This window comes from Gigantopelta aegis, chromosome 8 (assembly GCF_016097555.1).
Source record: "Gigantopelta aegis isolate Gae_Host chromosome 8, Gae_host_genome, whole genome shotgun sequence".
Lineage (NCBI taxonomy): Eukaryota > Metazoa > Mollusca > Gastropoda > Neomphalida > Peltospiridae > Gigantopelta > Gigantopelta aegis.
The window spans coordinates 47806184-47832868 of NC_054706.1; the positions used below are offsets into that span (position 1 = coordinate 47806184).

Sequence of the window (26685 nt, forward strand, 5' to 3'; positions counted from 1 at the left end):
AATACACATTTGAATATACATTTTACAATGTATGTGTATTAAATGAGATCAAAGACAATACTAATGGTGTTGATTCAAACTTGGATTTAAACAAATTGTTTTCTTGACTTGAGTGCTGGATATTTTCCTCATGTACAGGTATGTATAAAGATCAAAATTGTAATATATTAATTACATGTACATGTACATATTAAAAATTGTTTTAAATTCCTAAGCAATAATTTAAAATACATTTGTTTGAAAAAACATTTTTTACAACAAATTTATATAATTAAAATCAGTACAACTTTCCACAAGTCATGCTTGTTGAAACTGACCTTTCAGCATATATTATAGTTTAATCCTGATGGGTTTGGGAAACAATTAGTGTGATTTAATCATAATTGGGATGTTTTTAGACCAATATTTAATTTTCTGTTATGTTCATTACACAGTTTAACATCATCCCATTGGTCCATCTGTAGTAATATTGTTCATTTCTCAACTTAATGAATGTAAAAATAACATTGTTATTGAAAGCAGGGCTGTACCCTCTCACTTTATTTTTTACTCCAGAAAATAGCATACACATCTCAGGATTTAATTTGTATAGTGTTTCATTTGTTTATAAAAAGTAGTGACACCCCCCCCCCCCCCCCCCCCCTCTCGAATTTTGATCAGGGTACGGCCCTGGAAAGTCGTATCAGATGATGTCACTTTAAATTGGTACTTAGACAAAAAAATTGTTTTGTTTAAGGACACCACTAGAGTGCATTGATTATCGGCTATTGGATGTCAAATATTTGTTATTTCTGACTCGTAGTCATCAGAGGAATAAAACCCATTACATTTTTCTTTTGTACTTAATTAGACTTATTGAGCCTTATTGTTTGAGAACGAAAATAGTATTTCAAAATAAAATATAAACTTTTAATGTTGATATTATAGTTATGTTTCCAATTTAATTATTTATAAGGATTGTCTGTTATTTCTCAATATGCTCATCGGAGTATGAACCAAAATAATAAATAAATTAAATTTACAAACTTGTTTAAAAAGTTTGCTGATAAAAATAAATTTCATATCCCAATGAATGTAAAAGAAATAATAGACAATATTCTTAATTGAATGATGCATTAATTGCACCTGCATTAAAGTACGGTGATCTATTAGAATAAACATAATTACAAAAGTGTAAATTATGCACCAAATTAGGAATGTCCAGTGCCACTTGATTTTGGGAAAGGAATTATGTTTCCATGGTATGGCAAAATGCCAGGATGATTTAAATCCCTAGAATCAAGGTCATAACCCTTCACATTTTCTGTAAACCACTTCAAAAACCGACCACCTCCCCAGTGTGGTGGATATAAACTCCACGTGCCTGTGAATGTTAGAGAAAAACTTGCACTTAATACCTGCTGGAGGTCCATTAATTAGTGTCTTTATATTATGCATGTTCCTATGTACATGTATTACAGGGTTCTTATTTTTGGCCAGTCATGTACTGGCAATATTGTCAACTCTGTGTACTTGTATACTTTCCACATTATAAAATCTGTTTCACTGGCTGTACCTTGATAAGTCACCTGTTTTGAGATTTCAAATATGCAAGCATTATTAGTTTATCATTATTATATATTTGGCATATCTGGCAAATGCATGATGATTGTAAATGTTTATTGAAGTTAAATTTGGCTAATAAAATTCCTTATAAACTCACAAATACAAGCCAAGATTTTGAACATTGAAATAACAAATAATATAATTGCAGACAAAAAAGGAAAAAAAAAGAAAAAAGAAAAAAAAAGGCATTTGTAGGAATTAAAATTTAATGTGGTCCATCTAAATTCTAAATATTTATATATGTAACAAATGGACACTTTGGATTGCATCTTTAAGAGAATTAGGTAATGACCATATAACAAGATAGCAAGATCGGGAATGACTTAAGTGTGATTGCAGCTTTAAAGAACTTTGGTTATGACCTTAGTGAGGTTGCAGCTTTAAAGGAATTCGGTAACATTGACCTTAGCTAGGTTGTGTCGCTTGGAGCAATATATTGCTTTGATAGTGGTGCTGCACTGAACAAACTTCAATTTGAGATTGCATTGCACAGGCATGAATGAGTTTGGAATTATTTTGCCATGCATTTTCAGTCGGAAAGCTATCTTAATGTGTTGAAAATATAATCCATCACCATTTAATGAATAAAATTAAAGAAACGTTTTCTTCTTTGGATGAGACGCCTAATGTTATAGTACATGTAACTGGATGCTGCAAATGTTGTTAGATTCCTTAACCTGAATGATTTGTACAAATTGAGCTGACACGTTTTCCCCCAAGAACCCCCCCCCCTCCAAAAAAACCCAAACAAGTTTGTATTTGAATATCAATACCAGTTCCAACCTGAACCACGAGAGCTACCTTTGAAAAAAGGAAAGGAATGTTTGATTAACAATAACTGAACACATTTTAAACTATGGCAGTTTGGTATCTAACATATGGTTATTTTGACCCTGTTAAAAAGATAGTTTTTTTTTTAATGACACCACTAGAGCACATTGATTTATTAATCATCAGCTATTGGATATCAAACATTTGGTAATTTTGAGATATAGTCTTTAGAGAGGAAATCTGCTAATTTTTCCATTAGTAGCAAGAAATCTTTTAAATGCACCATTCCACAGACAGTTGAGACTGTTGGTCAAGAAACAGAAAGAGAGGAAACCCACATGTATAGGCTACTCCAACCCAAAAGGCAGCAAGTGATCTTTGATATTCTCTTTCTCATACATGTAGACTGCATGGCCAGTACATATACATGGCACAGCTTTTGATGTACCAGTTAACCTGGTTGGAATGGGAAACCCCCCAGAATCTATGAGGAAGATTGATCCCATGACCCATTGCACCTCATGTGATTGCTGTACCATTGAGCTCTCTACCCCCACCCACCCCGTGAAGAATTAAAGCTGCAATATCTTCAGAATGTTTTTTATTTAAAATAGATCAAAATTCATGAATTATGAACAAACACTTACTCTGTGTAAGAGATTTTAGCTGAGGTGTATAAGATCAATCCCCGTCAGTAGGGTCATAGCCAGTGCACCACAACTGGTATATCAAAGGCCATGGTATGTGCTATCCTGTCTGTGGGATGGTGCATATAAAAGATCCCTTGCTACCAAGGGAAAAATGTAGCGGGTTTCCTCTATCACTGCCAAAAATGACCATATGTTTGACATCCAATAGTCGATGATTAATAAATCAATGTGCTCTAGTGGTGTCATTAAACATAACAAACTTTACTTTTTACTGAGGTCTATATGCTAAAGCAGCATGCGTGGACTTTTTGGTAGCGTAAGGATATTAGCAGAAACTAAAATGAAAATTCATGAATGAATGCATTACGTACGACAAAGACTTTTTTTTAGAAGAGATTAATTTAGCTGAGGTGTACTATAGTGCCCAAGAGAGTATGCTGAATCCTTAACTGATTATTGACACGAAAATGAATGAATGAATATTACAAATAAAGCCTTTTGTAGAAGAGACTGAACATTTTATGACCTCGTATTAGGCTTTCATCTCAAAGAGCTATTGTGATTATTTTCATTGCAATGAACAGAACATACCATACTATAAATCAATAATTTATAGCATGGTGACATATATGTTGTATTAATAATGCATGTTCTTGGAACGTTCAGGTCAAGGACACATACACATATACATGTATTATATTTCAAACTACAATGTACATCGACATGTATATGTAAGATATGCTAAATTTGTGAAGCAAATTCGGCATTTTTGATACTGGCTCAATTAATCACTTGAACTATTTTTGGGCTAGCTAGTTCATAAGATTGTGTCAATTAAAAAAAAGGGAAAAAGTTTTGTTTTGTTTAACAACACCACTGGAGCACATTGATTAATTAATCATCGGCTATTGGATGTCAAACATTTGGTAATTATGACTCGTAGTCATCAGAGGAAACCTGCTACATTATTTCTAATGCAGAAAGGGATCTTTTATATGCACTTTCCACGGCCTTTGTCCAGTTGTTGTGCACTGGTTGTAATGAGAGAAAACCCAATCGGCTGAATAGATCCACCGAGGTGGTTCTATTCTGCTACGCAAGCACCTCAAGTGAGCACTTAACCGACTGAACTAAATCCCTCCCCTTGTCAATAATAACTTTAAAAAATCCAACTACACAAAAACAAGAAAACCATTCCCATCCCAACCTTTTACAGTTAAATTTCATCAATAAAGCCAAAACATTACAGGTAAGTACGTGTTCAAAAGAAAATTCCACCCACAAAATTATGTGGGGTTTTTTCTCAAGGACTTTTTAAGTATGAATGGAGAAAAAATTGTATGAGACAATAAATGATAATCATGGGCGGATCCAGGAAATATTTTTAGGGGGGGACCAAAAAAGAAGGGCACATTGACTCATCAAAAGGGCACCTTACTACAAGTTTTGATATTTACAATTAATAAGAATTCCTACAGTTCTACGTCATAATATACTAGCAATAATGAAGTAAATTGGCGTCACTCGCGTTAGAACCTCAATGGGGCCCCATTGAGACTCAATAACACAGACACATATCTGCAAGCTTGCGCATGTACACGAAAATCTTGATTTCATTTATCTACAATATAATTATTGTTTACTTAAAAAAAAAAAAAATTCTACAAACAAAAAGGGCACTTGGACATTTTGAGGGCACTTGAACAATTTTGGGGGGGACGCGTCCCCCTGGTCCCCCCCCTTGGATCCGCCCATGATAATTACGATGCCACCTGCCTCCCCTACATGATCAATTCTGTAACAGGCTGGCAGGACAACACAGCAGTGTGTTACTGGATGTAAACATTATGTCAACATGACAGCTGTTCAGCTGTCTGTTATCTTGTAGGTTCTAGATATGTTTACAACTTACTTGCAAATTAGGCCATATCTGTTAAAGCTGCGATACTGAGTTTATTTATTGAAATTATTTACACTTTGATTTTATATATACATCCAAGAAAATATTAAGCAAGTTCGTTTCTTTTATAGTTTTTTTTCATAAATCTGATTATTATACTTTTACATACACTCCAAAAAAAAAAAAAAAAAAAAAATATATACAGTCGAACCTGGTCTAACGGTCACCTGTACATAATGGTCACCTGCCTATAACGGCCACTATAAATCCCCACAATACATTTCCTTCCTTATTTGACCTGTACATAACGGTCACCTGTCCATAACGGCCAGCGGTCACTATTTTTCACCCAAAATCACAGGTTAAACCTGCTATAACGGTTCCAAGATGATCGTCGTGAAGACGTTTTTTGGTTTATTTTTTGTCCCTGGTTGTCTTTACTTTTTCAATCATCTTTAGAATTATAAATTAAATGTGTTTATATGGCCATGTCTGTAGCTTTAGGTTTATTTTCCGTCAAAGTAAAGTTCCATTGTAATTCTCTGATCGTAAACAAACGGCCACTCAATAACTTCCGTGACACGCAGTTATTGGTGGTGTAATTCGATTGTCTTTCAGCATTCTCACTGAACAGTAGACGACTTCCCATTGGCTGTACATAATATCATCTGTATGTATGGTCACTATTGAGTCTCAAGAAACAAAACAGATGAGGTGTTATGTTAGGTGTCTGATTGTTTCTAGCCAGACATGATTGGTAAATAAACATGAACTGCTGAAGGCGGCGGTCATTAAAGATGTCCTGTGTTAGGATTATTTAATGACTCATGATCTTATTCAGCTGTAATCAGCGGCCATACTCCACTGAAGGATTAGCGGTGACATGAAACAAAAAAATTAGTTAAAACATGCCACATGGGTAATAACCTTCAATTAAACAAAATATCTTCTGCAAGTCAATGTCAATGTTTGCGAAATGTATTTAACAAATACATTTGTATGCAAAATGCCACCGAAAAATCGTACTGCTTTAACGTTAGAACAGAGAATCGACGTTATTAACAAATCTGAGAAAGGCAATTTAAGTGCGCGAAAGATCGCTGATCATTGGTGTAGAATGTTCTCGGATTAATTCTATTTTAAAAAGGAAAGCTGATGCTCTGGCCGATTTTGACAATAATGTTTCAGCCGAAAGAAAAAAGCAACGGGCAATGATAAAATAAACAAGCTAGTGTGGGAATAGTTTAAAAATGCAACAGTTGTGATATGTTTTAATATATGGGTTCTAATTTTGAACCTGTATATAAGGGTCACCTGTCTATAACAGCCACTTTTGTCATGTCCCTTGAGTGGCCGTTACATACAGGTTTGACTGTATATATGTTTAGTACCATAAATTGTCAAACAAGAATGGACATCTATATGTATCTCAGTGCTATTAGAATTAAACAAATATATTGTATCATTGGTAAATTTCTGAATTATTATTATTTGTTTTTTGTGTGTAAAGGCAATATTCATTTAACTATCTTTTTATGGCTTGCTGGCCTTCAATTTATGTTGGGTGCTATAGCCATTAGGTGTGAAACTATTTTGTTAGCCATTACAAAGTTTTGAAAGAGGGACACTCGTAGATTAAATCTGGATTTTAGTGCCACCCAAACAATGGATCTATCTTTGTTCTTTAATTGAAAGTTAAAAGTTTGTTTTGTTTAACTACACCACTAGAGCACATTGATTAATCATCAGCTATTGGATGTCAAACATTTGGTAATTCTAACACACATAGTCATCAGAGAAAACCCGCTATATTTTTGCGAATGCTGCTCAAGTGATCTTTTATATGTACTTTCCCACCGACAGAAAAGCATATACCACGACCTTTGACTGGTTGTGGTGCACTGGGTTGGTCTTTGATTGAAAGACTTAATCTCCTCAATGGACCCATTCTTTGCTTGCCTTATATATCAAAGGCTGTACATAGTTAGTACTGCATGTCCTCTATGAAACGAAGAAGAAGAAAGAAATGGGGTTTTTAATGACGCACTCAACACATTTTATTTACGGTTATATGGCGTCGGACATATGGTTAAGGACCTGAGAGAAACCCGCTGTCGCCACTTCATGGGCTACACTTTTTGATTAGCATCAAGGTGTTCTTTTATATGCACCATCCCACAGACAGGGTAATACATACCACGGCCTTTGATATACCAAGTGTGGTGCACTGGCTAGAATGAGAAATAGCCCAATGGGCCCACCAACGGGGATCGATCCCAGACTGACCGTGTATCGAGCGAGCACTTTACCACTGGGTTACGTCCCACCCCCTATGAAAAAAAAAAATGCATATATTATATTATAAGAGATCTGTTGGGCTATTAGAAAAATGTATCAGATTTCCCCTGAAGACTATATATTACAATTACCAAATGTTTGACATCCAGTTATCGATGATTAATAAATCATCAGTCTTTGCCATGAGCAAAGTCAAGACCAGGTGAAGATCACCCACCTGAAATGATGCTAGACAAGCAATCACATGTATGAAGTTTCAAATAAAATGCATCAATTATTTTATTGGCAAGGCGATCAATTTGTCTTTCTCGTAAAATTTTCCAGGCGAGTGTTGAGGGGAGCAGCTAGGAGTGATCACTCACCTTCTATGGTGAAAACTGAATCATTGTACCATTGGTTAACCCATCGGACTACAGGCTGGTAGGTACAGGGTTCACAGCCCGGTACCGGCTCCAAGCCATAACAAGTTCTTACAAGAGCTCAGTGGGTAGGTGTAAGGCCACTACAGCCTCTTCTCTCTCACTAATCAACTAACAACTAACTCACTGTCCTGGACAGACAGCCCAGATAGCTGAGGTGTGTGCCCAGCGTGCTTGAACCTTAATTGGATATAAGCACGAAAATAAGTTGAAATAAATAAATAAGAATCATTGTGCTCTAGTGGTGTCAGTAAAGAAAACACAAAAGGCTTACAGAAACCCTCTGTGTTTTAAGATACTTTAGTTTTCTGCATGCAGTTTGATGTTCAATATAAACCATGTGCCATATGTGGTCATCAAGTGATATGGTCTTTTTAGTTCAGGATTTCTTTTTTCCCTTTTGTGCAGTACAGTAAAAGTTTGTTTTGTTTAACAACACCACTAGATCACATTGATTTATTAATCATTGGCTGTTGGATGTAAAACATTTGGTATTTTTGACATTATAGTCTTAGAAAGGAAACCCGCAACATTTTTCCATTAGTAGCAAGGGATCTTGTATATGCACCATCCCACAGATGGGATAGCACATACCATGGCCTTTGATATACCAGTCGTGGTACTGCATTACAGTGATACCTTTTCAGGTCTACCTTTTTTCTGCTTTGTAAATAAACAGGTACCGGTAGTAATATTGGCGGTTGGGATTGCATCTTTAAAACATGTTAGTGAGTTGGTGAAGTTTATTAAAAAATTTAAATATATGTGAATAAATAAATGAATGAATGTCTAATGACATCCCAGCATGAAAAATACAGTGAATATTGGTAAATACATGTATTATAATGAAACTCCTCTGAACCAAAATCTTCCAGATACCGCTTAAAACCAGACGTTTTACTTGGTATCATTGGTGTTTGGTTTAAAGGAGTTCCACTGTATATTGAAAATAGTTAGGACAGTTTTAAGAAAGAAACAAGAAAATATATAGATAGTAAATTTTTAAAAAATGAGGTAGATCATTATAACGAGTCAGTGAGGCAGCAGAAAACAATTTGTAATTTGACCTTAATTCATAGGTACGGCATACAGTCGAACTTTTGTTAACAGACACATGAACTACTAAAAAGGGTCCTTTTAAGACAGGTGACTCTTCATTATAATTCAATAAGGTTATAGTGTGTACTGTATATTAATATAATTATGTTACACTGATAAAGTGGCCTCAGATGACAGGTGCTTGCTTAATTGAAGTGTGTGCTTAACACAGGTGTCTGTTTATGTCTGTTGGACTGTCCCTGTAAACAGCTGCTTATACAGAAGCTAGCTAGAGTGTGGACACTTTAAGAGAGATTTTCTTGTTGCTAGTCATTCATGGTGTTATGTTCTTTTTCCACAGGGTACAAGAATCCGATGGCAATTTCTTTGAGAGTTTTACAGCTCTGGCCTGGAGACAGGAAAACAAACGACTTCGACTGGCCAGCGTGGTCTGTTATCATTTATTTCCCTTCTTTTTAATAGTTAATAATATAAACAAATTGTAACCAATTACATATATACGGTTTAAAGGTACGTACATATTGTGGAATGACTTTTGTTCACAGTGGCAGTGGCGTAGCGTGGGTTGCCAGCACCTGGGTCAAGATGCCCGGGGAAAGGCAAGTATTGCGCCCCCTAACCAGTAGACCATTAGCACTCCCCAAGTCCCTTCCACCAGTCCAGAAGTTTGTGCCTGGGGCAACCGCCCCGGTGGCCCCGCCCATGCTATGCCACTGCATGGTGGTGTAATTATTGTGTTATTTGTGGACTAGTACAGTCAGTGAATTTAAGAACACACCCCCCCCCCCCCCCCCCCCCCCCCCAAAAATAAAATAAAAAATAAAATAATTATACATGTAATACTAATTTAGGATATACCTTTTCAATCTACGACTTAGAGTACCCGACTATTTGTGAGGTTTTTTTGTTTTTTTTGCAAAACCACAAAAAATTACACGCCCACTAAAATAAAGGATTTCACAGTTGTCCTTTTAATACATTGTACATTTGTATAGTAGTTCTGGTTGAAACTTGGGGTACAGCTTGTTGCAAACTCATTATGTTCTTGATTGTCATAATGGCCATAAAATGCAACACTGTGTCTTGATGCGACCATTTGGCCAGAAGCTATTAGATTTCTATCAATTAGTATGCATGTAATCACAGTTGTAACACTTGGTTTAGGCAGGCCCTAATCTTGCTGACTAAATGAACATTTTCTTCGCCTGAAAGTCTGCTCAAGTCGCAGAGTTATTAGCAGTATAGTGAGAAGTTGAAGTTGCCATAAAGCTGATGGTGAAGAAAGGAAGGAAACGTTTTGTTTAACGATGCACTCAACACATTTTATTTATGGTTATATGGCATCAGACATATGGTTAAGGATCACACAGATATATAGAGAGGAAACCGACTGTCGCAACTTCATGGGCTACTCTTTTCGATTAACAGCAAGGGATCTTGTATATGCACCATCCCACAGACAGGATAGTACATACCACTGCCTTTGTTACATCAGTCATGGAGCACTGGCTGGAATGAGAAATAGTTCAGTGGGGCCACCAACGGGGATCGATCCTTTCACGGTTCAGGCATGTACACACATACCCTCTCCGGGGCCCTACATCAGGCAAGCTAGGCCAGTGGTTTGGTCCATGGCAGAAGGGTATATATATATGGCCATATATGCTTTCATTTTGTCCTCGTTTAAAGAGTTGAGTAATACTAGTTTGCTGGGAATCTATCCATGCAGTCTCTAATGCATTAAAAGCAGAGTAAACTCAGTGTGTAATCTCATTTCTTGATTCCTTCCTCATCGGTGACAACAGTTATTGGTTAGCAGCGACAGCTGTCACTTGCACTTCATTTGGTCACTGACAAATTGTGGCTAGTTACACCGAAAGACCGTCATGTGCAGTTTGATCAATAAAACCCCCACAAAGGTTTTAGAATAATAGTATGAAACTGAAACTTCAGTGATCCAGTGATGATATTTTCAAGGCTATCATTAATATATTGATGGGATGTTGAGGTTTTTTTCTCCCTTAATGCTTTTAGACAAATACTTAAATTGTTATTGTTTTAAGAAATTTAGGTTGAAATCATCTGATGACATGTTGTTGTGGAATTAAATTAAGATAGAATCTAAGGAATATAGGGCTGTCACGTTTACAAAATTTAGTAAACGTTTACACGATGCCTATTAAACGAAACGGTCCGTTTAACCGCTCTTCGTAGCGTGTCCAGTTTCAACTGGTTCTCCACTGTATGCAGTAACACAAGTGAATTGGTCGCTTGGAAATGGAAACCAGTTATCGCTTATCACTTCGGCCAATTTCGGTAACCTTCGAGAGTATGTAAGGCTTTCTGCCAGCAAATAATTTGAAGATACTGAGAGAGGAAACCCGCTTTCGCCACTTTATGGGCTACCCTTTTCGATTAGCAGCAAGGGATATTTTATATGCACCATCCCACAGACAGGATAGTACATAGAATGATACATGCCACGGTCTTTGTTACACCAACGGGAATCGATCCTAGATCGATCGCGCATCAGGCTTGCGCTGTACCACTAAGCTATGACCTGCTTCCCAGTTGCGATTATCTACAGGAGTCAAGGAGTTGTTTTATTCAATCCATTATTGTTAGAGAAATCAACGCATTGGACCCATTTTCCATAATTTATTGGAATTAGTATGAAGCAATGAACAGAATATAACTATTTTCAGCCATAATATCAAAATATGCATAACACAACAACAGAATTCTTCCATTATGCAATGTTCTCAATTTTTCAAATAAAAAAGTGTCAACTAAAATAATGTAACAGTGCAAGAGTAGGTTGCGAATCTGCGACGTTAATATTATATTTTTCCTTGCTAAGAACTAGTTTCAGCCATATTAAATATCAAAAGCACAAGTCAGCACAACATAAAATAATTTTTTCAATTTACTCAATGTTTTCAAGTTTAAAAAAGAAGAAGGTTACTATGAAAAAATAATGAAACAAGAAGCCGCAAATCTCGGACATTAATAGTTTCAGCAATATTAAATATCAAAAACTGTTTTCATTACACAATGTTTTCAACACAAAACGTTTCAGTTAAGTCAATCAAACTGGGGTAGAGCAGGCCGAGTCTCGGCAACATCAACAGTTTCATTTGACTCTGGCTCCTGTTTCACAAGGGTGGTGGCGGCAGACTCTTGAACAGCTTTTTCTTGTTGGACATTTTTATCGCAGATTCTCTTATTCAGAAATATAAGCTTGTCGACTGAATCTGAATCGAGAGAAGCGCGCAGTTTTGTAACAGTTCCGCCTGCAACTGAGAAAACACGTTCTGAGGAGACAGACGTGGCGGGCACAGACAGAACACGTCTCGCAAGTACAGCTAGTGTTGGATACACCGTTTTATTCAGTCTCCACCAATCAAATGGATTCTTGTTTGTGCTGATTGGCTTCACGGTCATGTAAAGAGCCAACTCCTCACTACTTGACGTGGGAACAATGATCTCACACTCTTCTGTGTTAAAATAAGGCCCGAGCAGGAATGACACTTCATCTTGCGACATTTTAGCATGTTTCAAACAGGGCTCAATTCCATCAGCATCTGCAGAAACCGTAGGCAAAGCGCTCGTGGATGCATCTATTTGGGAGGGGTTGTTTTGATAATCATTGGGAATTTGCAGTGCATTCACACTGGACAGAACATTAGCTTTCACGGTTTCTCTTTGCTCATCAGATAGAAATGGCAGATTTTTGTATCTTGGGTCAAGGAAAGTAGCAAGCATAGTAAGGCTGCTCAGTATCTTGTCGTCGTTGAGACTGTAACGTCTGTCAATGTCTGCGAGTAACTTTTCTTTGAAAGTCGCCACCAGAAGATGGTGGTTTTTCAAGCTATAGAGGATAGGATAGAGTCCACTAATGGTCGGATACTCTTCTGAGCACATGATCTGTGTGGCCATATAGAGTGGCTTCAGTACAGGTATCATCCCCTCTATGATGGTCCAGTGACTGTCGGTCAGATCGAGTATTCGGGTGTCACCTGGACTTTTCATGTTGTGTACGACAGCATAGACAGATAGATGTTGTTCAATCAGTCGTTCAAACATGTCAAATGTCGAGTTCCAACGCGTTGGACAGTCTAATATCAGTGAATGTTCTGGTAAGTGCATTTGTTTTTGGCGGACTTTCAATTCGTTGTTAGCGACAACTGATCGGCGAAAGTATGATACAAGCTTTCTATCAGCGACGATGGTACCTGAAATTGATGGTATGTCATCGAATGCGCCTCTAATTGACAGCTGGAGGGTGTGTCCAAAACACCTTATGTGCATAATTCCATCCATGTGCTCCATAAATGCAACCATGTTAGACCCATTGTCAGAGACTAGAGCAGTTACTCCCTCTTTCTCAATACCAAACTCACTGATAACAGCTTTTAGATCTTGAGCTATGTTCATCCCTGTGTGTCGTTCTGTTGTTTGACGTGTTGCTAGTTTGCAATTGTGATAGTAAAATTCGTCATCAACAAAATGAGCAGTAACAGTGAGGTATCCCTCGACAGCACAGCTTGTCCAGTAGTCACACGTAAGTGCCACCCCGATCTGTTTGTTTAACAAGCGAACCAGTTCTTCTTTCATTTCATCATAACTGATAGATATATATTTAGCAATGGTGGTTTTTCCTGGAACTTTAAATGCTGGGTTTAATGTATTGCAAAAGTTTTTGAAACCAACCCCTTCAACAATACTCATAGGGCGAAGGTCACGAGCGCACATACACGCCAGTGCCTCGGTGTATCGTTGCCAGCGTTCTTTTGACATGCTGGTAGCACGTTGGCTGAACGCAGTTATTAGCTTTTGAGAATGGGAGTTGCCGTTCTTGTCATTATTGTCAATGTTAATTAGGGACTTATGCTTGAACTTTAAATGATTCGCCATAGTTCCCGTACTACCCCCTGAGTACGACATTGTCGCTGCACACAGCGAACACTTAGCGCCTGTTTTACCCCCCTGTTCTACAACAGAAAAGAATTTCCATACCGGCAATCTTTTCTTGCCCTCCATTTTGAATAAGGTCTATGGGATAGTGGATGACGTCACGACTCACATTCATCGCTTACGTCATAAATCGTTTAAACGGATACCATTTTTGTAAATGTTTAGTTGGCCTACACGAAACGATGCCGTTTACACGTGTAAACGTGACAGCCTTACTAAGGAACCATGCATGCAGATATAATTGATGCGGACATGGATTGGAAACTGCAGCCAAATTGCCAGTTCAATACATAATTTTCATATATACTTGTCTTAACATTTCCAAGGAATATTTCACCCATGCATGTACATGTATGTAGTGTCACAATGACTAAGTGGTTTTGCTCTTCATGCAAACCATTTATCCATACAACATAACCAAAATAAAATTTAGTCACTAGTTTTAAAACTAATCATACATATTTATACCAGTTGCTTTAAAAAAAAAAGAAAACAAAAGGAAAAAAACCCTTTAATGTAATAAAACTCAGAAATAATTTTTAAAAAATTTGTTTTTTGTTTTATGGAATTCCAGATTTTGACACTATGCACTTGTTCCTGGTATTAAGTGTACCAAAGTACTTTGATGACAAGCTTACAAGCACCTCTTAATCTTTAAAACCATTCATAGCTTTCCATATCTTATGTCCAGCAATATAACTTTTATCTCTGAATATCATGCACTTACCTCCTTACTTGTGCTCCTAGTTTTTCTGTCAGCATATTGCATTTTAATTCCACCAGCACTTCCAGCTTAAGTTATCATGATGACATGGTCTTGGTAGGAATTATTATGTACCTGTATATGTAGGTGTATTGGTGACCTTTCATGATATACAGGGACATGACGTAGCTCAGTGGTAAATCGCTCGCTTGATGCGCGGTCGGTTTGGGATTAATCCCTGTTGGTGTGCCCCTTGGGCTATTTCTTGTTCCAGCCAGTGTATCACGACTGGTATATCAAAGTCTGTGATATGTGCTATCCTGCCTTTGGGAAGGGTGCATATAAAAGATCCCTTGCTACCAATGGAAAAATATAGCGGGTTTTCTCTCTAAGAAAGGCTCAATGGATAGGTGTAAACCACTTGCACCGACCAGTGATCCATAACTGGTTCAACAAAAGCCATGGTTTGTGCTATCCTGCTTGTGTCAAAATCATCCCAGTAGCTGATGATTAATAAATCAGTGTGCTCTAGTGGTGTCGTCAAACAAAAAAACAAAACTTCAAAACTTTAATGATATACTAAACTACCTGACCGCCTCGGTGGCGTAATGGTTAAGCCATCGGTCTGGGTTCGGATCCCAGTCAAGGCATGGGTTTTTTAATCCAGATACTGACTCCAAACCCTGAGTGAGTGCTCTGCAAGGCTCAATGGGTAGGTGTAAACCACTTGCACCGACCAGTGATCCATAACTGGTTCAACAAAGGCCATGGTTTGTGCTATCCTGCTTGTGGGAAGCGCAAATAAAAGATCCCTTGCTGCTAATCGGAAAGAGTAGCCCATGTACTGGCGACAGTGGGTTTCCTCTCAAAATCTGTGTGGTCCTTAACCATATGTCTGACGCCATATAACCGTAAATAAAATGTGTTGAATGCGTCGTTAAATAAAACATTTCTTTCTTTCTTTTACTAAACTACCATTGAAGTTGGTATAGCCAGATGTTAAGGGTTGATATATAGGTACAGAGATACAGCCTTTGTAAAGATATAGCTTAATAGTCAGGATTGCTGTTGGTTTTGCATCACCTTCTGTTCTTAATTCTGTTCTGTTCTGTTCTGTTGAACTGACTTAGCTGTGCAAGAGTATATAAATGATCATAAAAATAAGGTGACACTTGTAAAATTAACTAGATTATGATGTTATCGATTTTTGATGCCATTATATATTTTTTTTTACTCTTATATAGTGATACATCATATCGTATATAATGCTGCTGACATATATTAAATAAGATCCCATTTGATTAAGCTATATCTAGTGCTAATTACATTTCACACCTGGTGCTGGAGTTTTCGTTTTTCTTTGAGATTTTCTTTTTATTATGGTGTGGTTCAGGTGCAGAACATTCATTATTCAAAAGGTCAAGATGCTTGTTATGAGGCAGGCTCTTTGTCAGAATTAGGAGAGCACAGGTGCCTCACGTAAACAGGGTGATTTATCTGTAATGAATTCACAACATTTTGTCCTAATAAACAGCCAACACAATGGCTGGTGAAGCACTCTGGTTGCCAATATGTGTTCTTGGAATTGAAATTAGATCCTGAGCTAGATTATCAGGAGGTTACCATATGACAATAAAGACGAAAATGCATGGTCGGTACTTCATTAAGATTCAAGCCTGATGCTGTGTTTGGCACATGTGCATGTATACAATGTATATGACCTATAGCTTAGCTTCCTTGTCATTTGTTTACATGCTTACATGTATATCCAACCAAGCTTCATGCACCTTGCCCTTGGCCAGCCAGTGCTCCACAACTGGTGTAACAAAGGCTGTGGTATGTACTGCCCTGTCTGTGGGATGGTGCATATAAAAGAACCCTTGCTGCTAATCGAAAATTAAAGTTTGTTTTATTTAACGACGCCACTAGAGCACATTGATTTTTTATCTTATCATCGACTATTGGACGTCAAACATATGGTCATTTTGACACTGTTTTGAAGAGGAAACCCGCTGTCGCCACATAGGCTACTCTTTTTTCGACAGGCAGCAAGGGATCTTTTATTTGCGCTTCCCACAGGCAGGATAGCACAAACCATGGCCTTTGTTGAACCAGTTATGGATCACTGGTCGGTGCAAGTGGTTTACACCTACCCATTGAGCCTAATCGAAAAGAGTACGTAGTCCAGGAAGTAGCGACAGCAGGTTTCCTCTTCATAACCATATGTCCAACATCATATAACCACAAATAAAATGTGTTCAGTGCGTTGTTAAATAAAACATTTCCTTCCTTCCTTCCTTGCCCTTGGCATTATAAGCTCAGCTCAGTTAGTAGAGTGCTTGCCTGAGGTGTTCAGGTTGAAGGGATCAATCCCCTTTGGTGTACCCCTTCTCTGAATGTGCTCCACATCTGGTCAGTGGGAAAGTGCATATGAAAGGTCCCTTAATTTGCTGACAATGAAAAAATGTAGCAGGTTTCCTCTGATTCGTGACTACAACTGATGGGCTATTTCTCGTTTCAGCCAGTGCACCACGACCAGTATATCAAAGGCCATGGTATGTACTACCCTGTCTATGGGATGGTGCAAATAAAAGATCCCTTGTTGCTAATCGAAAAAAGTAGCCCATGAAGTTGCAAAAGTGGGTTTCCTCTCTCAACAACTGATGATTAATTAAGCACTGCAGTGCTCTTATTGGAAAAAAAACCCAGTCAGAATATGGGTCTACCGAAAGGTTTTAACCTTTGACCCAAGCAAATCAGCACCTCAGGCGAGCACTTTATAAACTGATCTAGATCTCGTCTCCTGTTACAGTACTAAACGTAAAACTTGTTTTTGTCTAATGACACCACTAGAGCACATTGATGCATTAATCATTGGCTACTGGATGTCAAACATTTGGTGATTCCAACATTCGCACATATACCATGGCCTTTTGATATGGCAGTTGTGGTAACACTGGTTGGAACAAGAAAAAAGAGAAAAACCCAGTCAGAGAATGGATCCATTAAGGTGATTTGATCCTACAAGCTCTACCGACTTCATGCAATCCATGATACCATTAGAGCACATTGATACATTAATCATCTTCTATTGGATGTCAAACATTTGGCAATTCTGCAGTGATGCACTGGTTCGCACATATACCATGGTCTTTTCATATGGCAGTTGTGGTACACTGATTGGAACAAGAAAAAAAAAACCCAGTCAGAGAATGGGTCCATTAAGGTGATTCGATCCTACAACACAAGCACCTCAGGTGATTAGTCTACCTCTACCGACTAAGCTAGATTCCTGCCACCCCAAGATACAATAACATAGTACTGAAGATGGAAGTGACACAGTTTCTATTAAAATGGAACTGACCTCCATGCATCTCTTAAGCATAGGGGTGGGATTTAGATCAGTCAGTTTTGTGCTTGTCTAAGGTTCTTGCGTGGCAGGATCGAACCACCTCAGTTGGGGTTTTTTCTCGTTCCAACCAGTGTACCACAACTGGGCAAAGGCCATGATATGTGCTTTCCTGTCTGTGGAAAAATGCATATAAAAGATCTCTTGCCACTAATGGGGAAATGTAGCATGTTTCCTCTCTAAAACTATGTCAGAGTTACCAAATGTTTGTCATCTGATAGCCGATGATTGGTTAATCAATGTGCTCTAGTGGTGTCATTAAACAAAACAAACTTTTTCTCTTACGCATTTGCCATTGAACATCTAGTACATCAGCTGCATGCATGCTGCGTGACCTTGTCTTTATAACCCACATATCTTAAGCAGGTGTACTGCATGCATCTTGAAGGTCATTTGTCTTGCACCACTTATTGGCAACATTATCGCTTCTAATGTTGACAGGAATGTGTTCTCTCCACTGCTTGCCTGGTAATGTAATAAGAACACTGAACTGACAGCCAGTATGAATGACCCATTGTTAGCCGAGTAGATTAATCCAAGATCAAGCAGAAATTGCCAGGATTTCACATAATTTTATTGTCAACTGGTGGAGAATACCTCTCCTGGGAAAGGCCGATAAATAATATCATTCATTAATGCCCTTGCTGCAAGGCAGTAAAGCCACTTATGTGTACAGATACTGGTTTCATTGGTCTTGGTTTTCCATGTTTTTATGCAGTCTTATAGCAATTCAGAAAATTGACTATAGCAAAAATAAAAAAATACTGAGGCAAAAGTAGTTAGCTTCAGCTGAAATCCAATTTGCTTCAGCATTTAATGGTATTATAAATAACTATACTGGTATCTTTACATCAGCATTGTTGAATGCTGATGCAAATTATGAGAGCTACTACACCCCTCCCCACCCCCCCACCCCCCACACACAATCACTGGTTTATCACTTATATATGTACTATATTATTATGGTGTGTTTTTATATGCCCTTATTTAAAATATGTTATGGGTATGTTTTGTTGTAGTCAAACAACTGTTAATGTTTTGTCCAGGGAATATTTCCAATATTATATATACCACAGGTATATATCACAGGATATTAAATTTGGTATGGCAATATATCTTGGAAAGGTGGTATGTATTTGTCGCTTAGAAGTCATTAATTTAAGTATACAGGTTATTTTTTTAGTTCTTAGTACAGTGAGGTCTTTGTAGTGTTTAATGTTACTAACAGCTGCTAAAGGGTTGAGTTACATGTACTTGACATACATTAAGAAATGTATTTCAAGTTATATTTTAATCAAGCTATTTTTGAAGACACACTTTTTTTGTCTCCAAGCTTTATATATGAAGTTGGAACATCCCTTAATGATGATAGTGATAAGAAAGTGTCTTTTTATCTGTTTCTAATAAAAAAGAGTTTTTTGAGGGGTGTCTAGCCATATTGGCACTGTCAATTTTAAGTCTGCTTGGGATTTAAATTGTCCCATTTCAGGATGGGTGTCCCATATACTGATTTTATATTAACCAATGCATCTTTTCAACTTGGCAAGATGATTGGAACGCTGCGGTTGCTAACAAGCTTCATTCTGTCAAGCCAGTCATGAGAAAGTGGCAATCCTCCCATAGGCAGTGAAAGGAAGGATGAAATTGTCTTGTATCGCGACCCTGTCATTCATATTTTGACACATTCATTTATTATGAAGAAGTATCCTTCAGCTCAGTGTGAGCACTATATCAGTGTATTCCGATGGTGCGACACATTTTGATGGAGTGCAATCATCTGAAGCAAATTAGAAAAGATGTATTTGGTAAAATTAAAGAATATCTGGTGGAATCTTTTCGATTCCACTTTGCATTAAAATTCTTAAGGAACATAAGCTAGGGTTCGTACGGAGTCTGGAAAACCTTGAAAAATATGGAATTTTTAAAATCCATTTTCCAGACCTGGAAAAAGTATGGAAATTAAAATACCTTTTTTTGCAAATTGGTTTGGAAAAAGTATGGAAATTCGTCTTTAGGACTCATGTAGAAAATTTTGGTTGTGTGAAACCAGCGGAATCTGGCGATGTTTTTTTATATTTTGGCACTAACGTACATTTGGGAAATCAAGACTAATAATTGCCAACATTTACTGAAGATTTGAAGTACGAGCTTGCGCAATGCATATGACAAAACAATTGTTCATTTTGTCAAATTTTCCAAAAATATGGGGAGATGTATTTACTCTCAGTCTTGACGTGAGTCTTGAAATTATTTGTTTTCTTGGAAAAAGGTCTGGAATTGTTTGTTTCCATGGTGTTTGTACCCTGGAACATTGAAATTTATGCAGACACTTTATGCTGAATTTTAATTATACTTACCTGTGATATTTATATGTTAGCCCAGCTTTTTGTGATCTGTTTGGAGATCTCACAAACTTTACAAAATCAGTGCATATAATAAAGAGTAATTTATACATAATGTAATGTGTTTTGTAATGTTAACTTAATGTTTTTGTTTACAGGATGAAAAGAATGCAGAAAAGCCCACCGCTTCTGAACTGCAGTTTGCTGCTAAAACTAAGACGCACCAGCTTAGTAAGAAAGAGGTACCATATTTTGTCATATAATGGGTAGAATATGCAATACAATAAAAGTAGATACATTTAGAATTTGATAACTTTGTAAATTAGATGCATTTTTATCAGATCACAGGACCACTTTTATTGACAGGTAAGCAAACAAAATATGAATTGATGCTCCAAAACTAATGGATGCATTCCTAGTCATTATACCGGCCTCGGTGGCACAGTGGTTAAGCCATCGGACTACAGACTAGTAGGTACAGGGTTCGCAACCTGGTACCAGCTCCAACCCAGAGCGAGTTCTTAAGGGCTAAATGGGTAGGTATAAGGCCAATACACCCTCTTCTCTCTCTCACTAACAACTAACCAACTAACCCACTGTCCTGGACAGATAGCCCAAATATCTGAGATTTGTGCCCAGGACAGCATGCTTGAACCTTAATTGGATATAAGCACGAAAATAAGTGAAAATGAAAATGAAATTATATAAAAACATATGAATGGCAATTTTACATTGAAAGTTGTTCAGCGTTCTGCAAACAAAAAGTCGTACACTAGCTTGTTTGTTACATGTATATTTTGTACGCATATGCAAAATGATGTCATTCCAGAATTGTTGTCATTCCCATTCATAAAGACCCCATGTCATATATTCTTACATATTTAAATATTAAGTAATGGCTGACAGGAATTATAGTTGAGTATAAAGTTTACCAAAAAAAAAGACACGATATTAAGCTACATGTAATTGAGATTATGAAGAGATTATTACCCTTGTGTGTTTCAGTATCATCAACATCATACATGTATATTAGGTAGCGTGCATTGTAAAGTGCATTGTACAGTACAGGTTTTATTCCTAATATATGATATTGACGATACCGGAACACATGAGGCTAATAACCTCTTTATATACATGTATAATTACACTGTATTGTTGCCTAAACATCTGCCAGTCTTGAATTATGAAAGAAAACATCGATCTCTTTAAAAGGTATACATATACATGTACCCTGTACATAATGGAATAAGGTGCCAAAAAGTGTGTGTGTGGGGGGGGGGGGGGGGGGGGGGGGGTGGGGGGGGGGGTCACACTTTTATATTTACACACTTTTACACTATTATAAAGCAAATATAAGGCAAAATATCTTAAAAGGGGGGAGGGCACATGCCCCCCCCCCCCCCCCCCCCCCCCCCCCACACACACACACACTTCCTACGCCAGTGAATAATACAGTGTACAATGTAAGTCTTGGATGCATCAGAGTGTAATTGAGATTTCTTGCTTTTAGTGAATTAACAAGCAATTATTGCGGGTCAGCAGCCAGGTATTATCTGTCTGATTTCTGGGACTATACATGTATAACTGCTTATTTTCAGCATTTTAACACGCCTTTCACTTGCCATATACCTTCGTGAAATGACCTGCTGTGAGTTTTCAAAAGAATCTCACAATGGAGTTTTGTTCTGCCTGTAATGGCAGGACACCAGCCTTTGACCACCATTAACATTTGATTACGATCAGGTTGCAGTTCAGTTAAAGTTCACATTTAATCAGGTTTCCATTAATTTTGTTGATTGACATCTTCGTTTAAGGTATACGTTCTGTACCAAGTCAGTGAAATGTTGTGTCGAAGTTTGACGAACACCAAACATTTGTAGAGTATAAGTTACTGTGATTGGTGGTAATATGTGACATTGATTAATTATTTATGCAAATACTATTATACATTGCCAATGAATAAATACATTTTTATTCAGTATAAAATTGTCATGCAGTATACATGTATACTTGAGGTTGAAACCAGTGCAAGGTACTACGCAAAATCTCTTAGAAGCCATGTATGTGACCCCCTTTTTCTTACAGACACAGTCAATGTGAGGTGCCACACTTTTTATTTGTGTACTGCCTGAGTATGTTGTTGCACGTGCTGCTTATATATATCAGTTTTATTAGAAAATGTTAACATTATCATCAGTGGAAATCAATTTGATTAAAGAGAACCTGTATTAGAGTATCATTATATTGTCTGCAGCTGTACTGTTGTAATAAAACCGTCATCTCAACTGTATCTTGATGCCAATTTTAAATGTTTAATGCATGCACCAGTTAGTATGCCTTACGTGTAAGTTTATAGATTTTCAACAATATAAACAAATAGATGGATATATATGTATATGTATATATACAGTCAAACCTGCTTAAGTGGCCATCTGTACTAATCAAGCTTCTGTCTCAAGAAGCCACCTCTTTATTCTTCAAAATCATTTGAATCTTTTAGAGTCCAGACTCAAATCTCTAATGATGTCAGTTTGTATGGCGTTGTCATGACATTACTGTCTCAGACTCTATTGGAGTCTTGAGCTTGGAGTCTAAAAGTTTTATATAAGCACGAAGTCTGGTACATGCAGTTCACAAACTTCACATCAATGTATAAAGTACACGTAGTCACCTGTCTTAAAATTTAAGCATGTGTATTATGGGAATTTTTGTATTGCAATATGGATTTCCTGTATCATGATGTGTGTATGATATATAATTTACAGCAGTGCCATCTGATTTTTGTGGAACACATATTACAAAATAAAGAAAATTATGCATGATAAATGTCAAAGTTTATTATATAAAACAATAAAATGAATGGATGACTTTAGTGTACTAAAGCTTATTCATTAATGTTTAGTCCTTCCTTTTATAACATATCTTTGAAGATACGAATTCATACACATTGATCCATCTAGGTGTATATATAAAGATGTAGTTCCTTTCAAAATATTTTTATCTTTTTAATTCTTTGAAAAGACAGTTAATGGATATTGTAAAAACAATCGCAAAAAAAAGAAAAAAAAGAAGAAGAAAAGAACAGTGTGTGTACGTCTTCTCAGCATCTAAGCAATATTGTAGATTTTAATTAAAACACAATCACATACTTGGCCATTAAAGGGACATTCCCGAGTTTCCGAAAAATTAAATATTTCTACGATTAATCTTACATATTAAATATATATATATTTTTTTCGAATATCAGTGTCTGTATATTCAATGTGTTTCTGGTCGTCTTAATATTTGTAAGAAGCCCAAACTGGAATTTGCCTTCAAATAATTTCGTACGTACGAAAAAATATATTTTAGGAAATAGAATGAAATTTAACCTAGTACAAATATTAGAACGATCAGAATTTTTTTTAATATACAGCTACTAATATTTTTAGGCAGAAAAATATATTTGATATGTAATTACAATCGTTAAAAAGTCTATATTAGTCGATAACATCTTTAAAATCGCAGCAAACTCAGGAATGTCCCTTTAACAATCTGTGGAAAATTCCTGGCTTTGTAGATTTGTTTTTCATTTCATTTCAATTTATTTCCAAGCGTATGTATTCTGTTATAGGCACCATCCCTGACCACACATCTCAGCAATTTAGATTATTAATGGTTAGTCTGTTTGCATAAAAAGGGGGCTGATATTACATGTAACTTTATATATTATTTAACAAGTACTCTCAGAGTACTGCTAAAGCAATACATTGTGTACATATCCTCTAACAGGCCCCTCAAATTTTTACTGTTTTTCTGTTCTAACCATGCAGTGCCATACAACTAGTATATCAAAGGTTGTGGTATATGTGCTGTCTTGTCTTGGAAAGGAAGGAAATGTTTTATTTAATGACGCACTCAACACATTTTATTTACGGTTATATGGTTAAGGACCACACAGATATTGAGAGAGGAAGCCCACTGTCGCCACTTCATGGGCTATTTTTTCGATTAGCAGCAAGGGATCTTGCACCATCCCACAGACAGGATAATACTTACTACGGCCTTTAATGTGGAGCACTGGCTGGAACGAGAGAGTGCATATAAAAGATATGGAAAAATGTAGCTCATTTCCTATGAAGACTACTGTCGGACTTAAATGAAATATTTGATAACCAAAGCCAATGATTAATAATGCAATGTGCTCTAGTGGTGTGGTTAAACAAAACAGACTTTTTTTAACATTATTCTGAGTTAGGTAATTGAAGTCTCTATTGAAAAATGAAATAATTAACCAGTCTACCAGCCCAGATATTTGGAACGTTGTTTTTTTTTTTTTTTTTTTAATTTAAAAATGTTTCCACAGTTCTGTTAGATGCGAGTAATAATTTATAACACTGATAGAAGAATCTCTTCCTTTGTCGAATCCTCAGAGAACAGGGTAATCTAATTTCCTAATCATTTTACTCTTTCCATTTTTGGACAAAGCAATCGGTTTTCCACTCGCTGGAGGTTACAAATGTAGTTTAATCTGTCTTCTACTGCTGACGGCTGGTTTTACTCTGTTGTTATTCTAAATGTTTAATGCAGGTCCGTAGGAAAGAAAGAAAGAAATGTTTTATTTAAGGATGCACTCAACACATTTTATTTACGGTTATATGGCATTAGGCATATGGTTAAGTACCACACAGATATTGAGAGAGGAAACCCGCTGTCGCCACTTCATGGGCTAGTCTTTTCGATTAGCAGCAAGGGATCTTTATATGCACCATCCCAGAGACGGGATAGTACATATCACGGCCTTTGATATACCAGTCGTGGTGCACTGGCTGGAACGAGAAATAGCCCAATGGGCCCACCGACGAGGATCGATCCCAGACCAACCGTGCATCGAGCGAGCACTTTACCACTGGGCTATGCCCCGCCCCAGGTCCGTAGGAAGGACATCTGCAGGGAGGGACACATTGTCTATTGTCTATAATTGTCGACTGGTATATCAAAGGTCGTGGTATGTGCTATCCTGTCTGTGGGATGGTGCATATAAGAGATCCCTTGTTTTAATGGAAACGTAGTGGGTTTTCTCTCTAAGACTACATGTACATGTACATGTATGTCAAAATTACCAAATGTTTGACATCCAATAGCCAATGATTAATAAATCAATGTGCTCTAGTAATACCGTTAAACAAAACAAACTTTTAACATTGTCTAGTTGGGGTGGGAGGGTGGGGGGACACGTACATGTACATGCCAGATTTGTATCTTTATTTATATAAAGGTACAAACATTTTTTTTTTTTGTCGATTAGTTGGGGAGGGAGGGGGCGGCTCAATTAACCAAGATTTTTATCTTTATTTATATATATGTATATGAGCAAATGATTAATTTCCACAGTAATTACTTAACATTATATTTTTAAAAAAAACCACCATTAAAATTTAAATTGCTATTATAGTGATGCAAAAATAATAAATAAAATTCTTTTAATACAGTCGAGCACCGTTGTGTCGATATCGTGGGGAACGATAAGTGAAATATGTAAGAAAAAATATACCAAAAAAGTCATAATATATTTCTTTTTATCGAATCATAATATTTTTTTAAGTGGATGAAAATTATTAGTCTATGAAAAATAAATTAGTCAATCTAGTGTACCGCTGTGCATGTTCTGAACAAAGTTAATCATCTTTTAAAATTTCTATAAATTGTAAAATTAAAATCGCTGTGGACGTTATAGAACAATCTAATTTTGTTTTTAACAAACATGCATTTATAAGAAAAAGAAAGAAATGTTTTATTTAATGACACACTCAACACATTTTATTTACGGTTATATGGCGTCAGACATATGGTTAAGGACCACACAGATTTTGAGAGGAAACCCGCTGTCGCCACTTCATGGGCTACTCTTTCCGATTAGCAGCAAGGGATCTTTTATTTGCGCTCCCCACAGGCAGGATAGTACAAACCATGGCCTTTGTTGAACCAGTTATGGATCACTGGTCGGTGCAAGTGGTTTACACCTACCCATTGAGCCTTGCGGAGCACTCACTCAGGGTTTGGAGACGGTATATGGTTTTAAAATCCCATGCCTCGACTGGGATCCGAACCCAGTACCTACCAGCCTGTAGACCGATGGCCTAACCACGACGCCACCGAGGCTGGTGCGTTTATAAGAAAGTTATAATAACAAAATACAGTTACACCACATATTTTATATAGAAGAACAAATACAAAATTCCACGCCTAATTCGTAAAGTCTAGAAATAATGTTTATGCATCAAAGCTGCAGAGCTAAAATGTTTACACATCAATTAATGTCTCGTCATTCCCCCTCCCACCTTGTTCAATAGTATAGATAATTTTATTTGTTCATCTTATACGTGACCTGTTACAGTAACTACATGTACAAATCATGTTTACAGTCAAATGTTGACAACTCCTTTGATGGTTGGTTACATGCTCACAATACCAGTACAGCATTGATTTCAAATCGTGCAATTCATATCTACCTTTTTAAATATTTTATTTTATTTTAGCACAATATTAATATAGACACATAGAGACATTTTT

At 36.9% G+C, this 26685-nt stretch overlaps 1 protein-coding gene across 1 annotated transcript in view; it reads left to right on the top strand.

The window, feature by feature from the left end:
• LOC121378995 (BAI1-associated protein 3-like) overlaps nt 1–26685 on the top strand; it is a 101356-nt gene that overhangs the window by 14676 nt on the left and 59995 nt on the right. Inside the window, exons 3-4 of the mRNA XM_041507428.1 lie at nt 9043–9130; nt 20292–20375. Coding sequence (XP_041363362.1) covers nt 9043–9130; nt 20292–20375 — 172 coding nt within the window. The remainder of the gene's footprint in view (nt 1–9042; nt 9131–20291; nt 20376–26685) is intronic.